Source organism: Pleurodeles waltl, chromosome 7 (genome assembly GCF_031143425.1).
Source record: "Pleurodeles waltl isolate 20211129_DDA chromosome 7, aPleWal1.hap1.20221129, whole genome shotgun sequence".
NCBI classification, from domain to species: domain Eukaryota; kingdom Metazoa; phylum Chordata; class Amphibia; order Caudata; family Salamandridae; genus Pleurodeles; species Pleurodeles waltl.
The window spans coordinates 80,810,237-80,818,837 of NC_090446.1; the positions used below are offsets into that span (position 1 = coordinate 80,810,237).

General features: G+C 43.2%; 1 protein-coding gene across 3 annotated transcripts in view; it reads left to right on the forward strand.

Annotated features, from left to right (window-relative positions):
- LOC138303694 (complement C1s subcomponent-like) overlaps window positions 1-6,923 on the forward strand; it is a 66,105-nt gene extending 59,182 nt beyond the window's left edge. For all 3 annotated transcript variants that reach the window (XM_069243024.1, XM_069243025.1, XM_069243023.1), the window contains 2 exons: window positions 5,470-5,544; window positions 5,965-6,923. In XM_069243024.1, coding sequence (XP_069099125.1) covers window positions 5,470-5,544; window positions 5,965-6,731 — 842 coding nt within the window. In that variant the 3' untranslated portion in view covers window positions 6,732-6,923. The remainder of the gene's footprint in view (window positions 1-5,469; window positions 5,545-5,964) is intronic.
- The last annotated feature ends 1,678 nt before the right edge of the window (window positions 6,924-8,601 follow it).

Sequence of the window (8,601 nt, forward strand, 5' to 3'; positions counted from 1 at the left end):
TGCGCCGTAATGACGGGGATCTCCAGTCATGGGCGGCCCTGCTCTAGGAAAGTGAATTCAGGACCTCTGCTGTCCTGAAGTGCTGGTTGGCTGCCCAATAGGGGCTAAATTATCCCCTTAGCCAGCTAGGTAATAGGATTGGCTGATGTAGTTGCTCTACAGCTAAACTAATACTTTTTCCTTCAGTGCGCAGAAACCTTTGTGTTTGTGCACTGTATTTATAAGTACAATTAGCAGAACACAACAGTATCATCTTCCAACCAATGCATGAAACATGTACAAAAGATTATGGAAAACCTAGAAATCAATGACTTCACCCAACAAATGGAACATTCAACCCACTCAGGCACCCATGAGCTCAATTAATTGTTGCGTTTGATGCCAAATTGGAAAGTCTCCAATAATCCACCCCGTGAATGATCTCATCAACTTCACCATCAAGAATGAGTGTTAGAGGAAATCGAGGCAAGTACCAGAAGAAAGTGTGCCCTCACAGGAACCTCATCGCCACTCAAGCTAAAAAGCTTCAGTTTGCCCTTCAGAAATAGAACAGGTTTCTAAGAAATCATTAGTCTCCTCCCAACCATGATCCTAGCTCACATAGAATACTATAGTGGAAAACATATCCATTAGTTGTCTTCTCTCAAAGTCTCCAAACCTAACCTATTTCATGCAAATGCAAACAGCTGGTTCACAAGCAATGACATGCTTTGGTAGGATACTGGATGAAGATAGGAGGTATCCCACCATGCCAGCAGTTGCACTGGTTGACACATTCATGCTGTGGAAACAAACTTGCGAGACCAGAAGAAAAAAAGGCCCAATGCCAGTGTACCAGCTATGATCCAGAAAACTCTACTACTAAACTCTTCATGATTACAGGGAGCCACCCAGCAGCACCAAATTTCCACAGCTTCCTCTTACCACCTATGCAACAAACTGATGTCCTTCCATTTCAAAGGAGATACCATTCTATCAGCATTATTATGTTCATCAGCATCTCTCCTCTCAGTTTGCGTTGTTGTTAAAATCAGGAGGATGGAAGAAAAAGTCAAGTATTTAGCTGTTAACAGAACAGAAGGAAGTTAGATTGAATACAAAGGCAGAGAGGTTCACTGCAGCAACCTATATGTATCAGGTATGAAAAAGATTGATGTATCAGGTATGGAAAATAAATATGTATCAGGTATCAAAAAGAATGGTGACCAGTTTGCGCTTGGTGAAGGTTGGGAAGATTCAGGATAAAACCAGATGTCCACTGGAAGTAACGATGAGCATACCTCTGGAAGCAAGACTGTAAAAGTGCTAGACCAAGATTGTGAGTGCTCTGATGGCATATCAGTAGGCTTTTAAATAACACTCTTTTGGCACCTGGGAATTAATCTAGACTTACCATATGATGGGGGACATTGTATCTGAGAGCAAGGCCCAAAGTGAGTCTTACAGCAGCATTTTGGGTCATCTGTAATCAGCCCACCGTATTTTACAGAATGCCCTATACATCAAGTGTCTGCAAAGTTTAGACAGGATGATACTACTGGCTGGATCACTGCTTTACATAAGTTCACAGGAAAAGGAGGTAAAAGATTTCTCTGTTTTTGCACATAGAAAATGTTGGCCACCGACTGGCTGCCAACTTTTGGATCAAAGGTGCATTGTGGACCCACTCAAGGTGAGTACATATTGCTCAGTGTTTAGAGTAGAAACATATTTTCTGAGAGTTTGCACTTATCCAGAAAGACATTTGGGTGGCTACCACTTCATTGACAATTAATGAATGATCAAAGGAATGGGGATGGGAAACAGGTATATTAAATACGCTGTTATTTAAGGATGAGCTCTCAAGATCCTCACAGGGAAAAAAAGGGAGGTTTAAGATCTTCTATGTCACTTCATTAAGAAAGAAGGTTGAGCCATATCAGATCGGTGACCTCAAATCATGTTTGTTTTCTTTCTTCCTCCATGTTCTTTTCTTCAATCTTAACCATCTCATAGTCTCTTCTCTTGACCCTCAGTGCTTTGGAGTAGGCTTGTGGCAGCATACACCCATTAACAAACAGCATCATTTACAATCATATTTCAATATTCTCTCGCCCCTTTCCTTTACCTATCTTCTTTCTTCACATGTTCCTTTCACATGCAATATTTTCCCCTTCCATTCCCCTTGATAGGTATCATTATGAGTGTGGCGGTCCGAGGCCACCACGCTCGTGTCAATGGTTGGACCGCCGCACTCCAGGCGGTCCGGCTGCCCAGTTACAGTCTTAGCAGGCAGGAACATAGCTCCCGATGGCATGACAGCGGTCAAAGTTGTACTCAGCAAAAGGGCGCTGAACTCAGCCCTACTTGGCTGATTACAACTCCCTTCACAGCCAGCCTTTCCATGGTGGTTTCACCGACATGGAAAGGCTGGCGGTGAGGGTGTGCTTGGGGCCTTAGGGGGCCCCCAGCACTGCCCATGCCTAGGGCATGAGCAGCGCAGCCCCCCCAACCCAGCACCATCGGAAAGCGCACTGTTTGCTTTGCAGACAGTGCGCATTCCGAGGATGTTGGTTGGCCCCCTCTGTGCTACGAGACAGCACTTGGCTCCCTTAAAGGAACAGAGTGCTATCTCATAGCACTGTGTCTGACCGGCAGGAATGCTGTATTGCAATGTTCCCGCTGGTCAGACCAGTGGGAACATTGTAATAGGGCAGGGGTGATGCCACCACCAAAGCGGTGGCATCCTCCCTGCAAGTTTGGTGGTCCGGTGGTGGGACCGCCAAACTCTTAATGAGGCCCAATGTATTGAAGTGCCTGTAGAGACGCATAGGGCACAACCAACATGAAATTACATTGACCCACAGAGACTTCTTAAAGACTGTCATTACAACTGGCAGTGGAATTCAGATGGGCCTGGTAACCAGAGTTACCAGGCCCTTGGGTCTACAAGTATTTGCTTCGCACATAGAGAATTAATCTACTGAAAACAACCAATATCTCTGTTTGAACTGTGGGGGGAAAACACCAATTCCTGCATGTTATTCCCCACAATCTCATACTCCCCATGATTTTACTGCCCCTGTATTTACAGTCCATTAACAGTAATTCCTGAACTGGGTAATAATTGGGATAGTTCCAGGGAAACCATAATTGACACCATAATCCGGAAAAAAGACATAGCATCAAACAGTCCCCTCTTGACCATCAAGACCCCTCAGCAGTCTGGAGGAAACCCTCAAATAGTGCTGGAAGACTGTACAACACATGGAGAGAGGAGCTCCTGGAAGGTCTAGTCCTGTAAACACCAAGGGGCCCATTTACAAATTGCATTTGGTGTACTACAATAGTCCTGGCAAGGTACTACACAATTATTTTCACAAACCCACACCCTGCCTCTCCTATTTCTTCTAATGCTAATGGGATAGCCTCACACATGCTTAGTAGCAAATGTGGAAAGGACCAGGGAGAGAGGTTGAAAATGAGGTGTACCTGCTGCAAAACTGATGGGGTTTAGGTGGAGTAAGGAGGGTTAAGGGAGTTTTAAGGATAGGTTTAAGGAGCGACTTGCCCCCACCTCCAAAGTGTAAGCCCATTGCTATTGGCAAACTGTACTTGTAAGGTTTCTACAGCCAAAAAGCACCCAAAAGAGTAGTGAATGTACTCCAGCTTAGATCTGCAGTGATTGTAGCACCACACTTAGCCACCCACTGCCACTGCAATACCCTCACATAGAAACAATGGAGGTAGGGACTTAAAATAAAACCCCGTAGCAAATTATGTTAAATGACATTCATTATTTTGACTTTTTAAAAATGTAAATAAGTTTAATTCAATGTTAAAAGTAATCTAAAAATAAAAAATAAAAAATAAAAAATATTTAAAAATATTGTAATGCATAATGAAAACATTTTTCACTTTAAATGTGAATTATTTTTGTTTGAACTTCAGAAAAATATGTTATATTTTATTTACTATATTTAAATTAATTACATATTTAATTCAGAATTAAGTTGTTGGCACCATGGCATGTTTTTGTTTTGCCCTATCTGAAAAGTAAATCTATTCAATTCATTTACATTCATATTAAATGTAAAATACACATATTTATTTTTTCAAGCTTAATTAACTTTTTTACTTTTGCCTAATCTATACCATACAGAGATTTCTGTCACTGGGGTGGAGATCCCCCTGTGGTAAATAATAAGGAAAATATAAGTTTATTAAACTTTTTAAAAATTTAGAAAAATATTTGTATAGTACATATTAATGTAAAGTAACTTTATACATTTAATTGGAATGTAGAACAAAATAAAACACACTAGAGTACTATTAATCTAACTTGGAATTCAAAATTGAATTAATTTAACAATAATAAATTAAATAAGCATTATTGTCTAAAGATATATTTAAAAACAATCCAAATTTACTAAAATGGTTTATTTACATATTATTTAACGCAAATCACAAAACTTTTTTAAAAAGCCACCAAACATGGGCTAAGAATTGTGAGGATAACTTGTACTAGAAACAGTGTATGGGAACTGCATTGTAATTAAGGCTATAAGTTAGAACCAGGGGCACTGGTCCTGCTCGTAGTTAGGGCGTAGCTTCAGCGGGGCCGGTGTTACACCCCCTAATACATGTATCTTGTGGTAATAGTTGGGTGCAGGTGCTTTTAGTCAGGTATGGTGAGGTGTCTGTCGAGTTTCACCAAGACTTTTACACACACACCCAAACAAAAACACATACACACTCCCTCCCTCAATATGTTTGGAAACACTACAGAGATGTTGGTTATTTCACAGAATAATGTGCTTTCTCTGACTTAGTGCCCCCACAAATGTGCATTCCTCTCCCTTTACGCTGCCCATAAGCCCCTCCTGTGCACCAGCTTGCCCTATAACGTATTTCAACATTATGTGCCAGCCTGATTGTTTGGAAATCTGAAGTTCCCCCCTCCAATCTTAAGGACCAAGCTACGCCCCTGCTCGTAGTAATGCTAGGAAACAGATACGTGGATTCACTTAAATGAAGAACTACTTACTAATAAATCTCTGAATACAACCATGAAGGGATGAATATTAAATACCCCTGGGACTTCTACTCATGAACCCCAAAATCAAGTATGTCCCAGATCCTGTTGTCCCTACGGAAAACAGAAAGGCAGTGTTTGAAACTCATTTGTAAATAATCCAGTGCATTACAATGTACATAAGTCCTGCTAAGGAGTGACAAAGAAATATGAACATTGTGGCTGGTGATTATACTCACAATTGAGATCTATGGTATTGCTACAGAAACGTAGGTTTCCATCAACGTCTGATTATGAGCATGCAGCTGTCTAAGTGGAGACAGTGAGTTGAGTGGGATGGATGAGAAGAATGTGTCAATGAGAATGTCATGTTCCTCTTCCCCTGGACAGAAAACTGTTGTGGTTGCTGCTGTTTAGTACAAAATTTACACCTATTGTTCCAATTTTGATTTGAGGCATCTACAGCTGCTCAGCAGATGGCGAGTGGGTAAACAGCCAAGGCGGGACAGAGCTTCCGACATGTGTTCCAGGTAATATGTTTTAGATGTTTCCGAATTTGTGTTGAATGGTGTGTCTTAGAAATGTATTAAAATGCATCAGAAGCACCTTCATTGACTTCTTGCAGCACAGTTCAATGCCACCCTGATCCACTGTCTGGAGGGTCGATAAAGTCTTGTCTTTGCTTCTCTGCCCCTTGAACAGATACCACTTCACCATCCCATGACTTAAATAGTCTACCGTAATTATATTTGTACCTGAACTTTGCAGTGTTAAAAGTCTGTATATATGTTAACATGAGGAAAATAAAATATTAGAAAAAGAAAAGAGAAAATAAAGGCAGTGTAGTCCAAAGTCCAATGATGGAAGTAAAGGGCTGATAGCTCATTTGCACGGTGCTTTTTCAATTGATGAATTTTGTCCCTGACTTCTTGCCTTTTCTCTCTTTGCAGTCTGTGGTGTCAGCGTTGACCTGCTTAGCACCGGACGTATTTTTGGGGGTGTCAAATCTAGGGATGGGATGTTCCCATGGCAGGTCTTCATTGAGAACCCAAGAGGTGCTGGAGCTCTTATTTCCGACGAGTGGGTTATAACTGCGGCCCATGTGGTGGAGACTGAGGAGAACCCTACAATGTATGCAGGAATCAGAGATCTCATCAACATCCGTACCAACCATCGACTTGCTGCAAAGAAAGTCTTCTTACATGACAAGTGGAAGAGAGGCCTGCCTGAATCTCGCACCAACTTTGACAATGACATTGCCCTAATAAAGTTGGAGACCAAGGTGAAGCTTAATAATATGGTTTCACCCATCTGCCTTCCTGGCCAAGCCCCGGAATACATACTGGAGGAAGGAAAGATTGGCTACATCTCTGGCTGGGGCGCAACAGAGACCAGAGACAAAGCTAGAATCCTCCACATGGCATCGATTCCTGTAGTTAAGATGGCGAACTGTCAGAACCAGAAAACAGAAATTGGGGACTCCAGCCAGTATGTGTTCTCAGCGAACATGATCTGTGCCGGAGGGGCTGGCAAGGACAGCTGCAGTGGTGACAGCGGTGGGTCCTTCGTTGTCCAGGACCCACACAATGATACACTCTACTTTGCAGCTGGCATTGTGTCCTGGGGTCCCCGGTGTGGTACTTTTGGGTTGTACACCAACGTGAGGAACTACCTGGACTGGATCAAGAAGACCATGATGGAAAACAAGGACACCTAGAGTGCTGCTGCCAGAGGGAGGAGAAACTAACATTTTCTGTAAAGCAATAATAAAAAAAAAACATCTTAGCCATTGTGCAAGGTGAAGGTGAAATTTACTGCATATTCTTATCTGCCACTGAGTACCAATGTGTATAGGATTTTTGACCGTTAAAAATATGTTGAGTGAAAAATAAATACATTGAAAAAAATACTTCTTTCTTTTTTTGCCTACCTAAGTTGTTTGATTGTACCTCTGAAAAGCTCAAACTAGTTAATTAAAATTGACTTTATTTTGACTCCAGCTATAAAACATAACTTTACTTGAAGCTTGCAGCTCAGGTACACAAGTGGAGGCTATCATTGGTAGGGTCTGTGGCCTGCTGTATGCAGCCAAGTGTTGCTAATTATATTTATGCTTTTAGGCCATGTATGATCTCCTGACCTTGAAAATGAAAAGCAGAACACCCCACCTCAAAGATACAACCAAACTTTCTTAAAGTAAAAAAAACCCAACCAGCTTCTAAACTCACCATTGGATGACTTAACTTGTGGGAGGGCACTTGCGGTTGGGCTTTTTTTCTCTTTCCTTTTACACTGCCATCTTGGAAAACAGAAGAACCATGGCAGCAGCTACCTGGGGGGCATATTACACAAAATACCCAGGGACGATATGAGCATGTGCACCCACTTTCTGCACCACAATGACATTTTGGTTTTACAGACAGGGCCGCAATGGTAGACCAGGTCCCTGAGCCAACCCTTCTCAATCACACATTACACAAGCGCTACATGTGTGGGGTGCAATCTCAGGAGGGCATAGCCCCACTCAGATAAAGAAACACCTTCAATCTGTACCTCGGGGTATTATAGTCAATGGCACAGGCTGAAGGAGCCAACGGGGGGCACACTGTCTGTGTGCCACAAAGAACACAAAGAGTTAGGGCAGTCAGTAACCCCCAAAACCACCCGCTGAAAGGGGATGGCCATCACATTACCATCACCAGACATTCCCCTGCAAGAGAGTGCAGTAACACATTACACCTGCCTGCAGGAGGATCCCTGCTCTCCTCTCAAGCACATACAGATTGCTGTCTGCACAGTGAAGAGTGGACCGGCTGCCGTCGATCTGTCAGGGGCAGCTCCTCCGCTAGGCTGGATGAGCATCGCCCCCCCAGCCAGCAGCAGTAGCTGCAAAACTTTTATAGTAAAAACAGTTTATTATGTTTTTATTATAAAAGTGGGCGGGGCCACAGGTGTGACGGAGGGGGAGTCTCAGTGCGCATGTATGTGTGGCTGGCCGTCCCAGGATGGCCAAACACACATGCGCAGTAGGCTCTCTCCAGCCCAGCAACACAGTTGCCAGGCTGAAGAGAGAGTGCACAGGCTCCCAGTCTGCCTGGGAGCGCCCTGGCTAGGTGCTCCCAGCCAATCCTGACACTGTTCAGAGCAGCGTCAGGATTGTCCGCAGGGCAGGCTGGGAGCATGTGCCTGCAGCGATGGAGCAGAGCAGAGCGGATGGAGCGGTGAGGTGCAGGAAAAAGGTAAGTTTTATTTGTATTCTTCTGTGCCGCCCCTGCGATCTGCCTTTCACTAATGCACTGCCCCAGGGCAGAGATGAGTTTGCTGCAGTGCTGGCGGCAGTGTCCTTGTATGAGAGGGCCCATTGACCTCGTCTGTGCCTAGTGTGTGCAGTTAAAGGCTTTACACAGTAAAGACATGCACCCCAAACATTATGCAGGTCCTAGATATCCTGCACATTGGGCTACTTTCAGAAAAAACTCTTGGTCATCTAAGTATCAGGATGCTTCAATTATGTTTGTAAATAACAAAACCAGATTGACAGAATCAAGGTGTGTCAATTTTTGTAAGCTGAACTTACACTTCTTCAT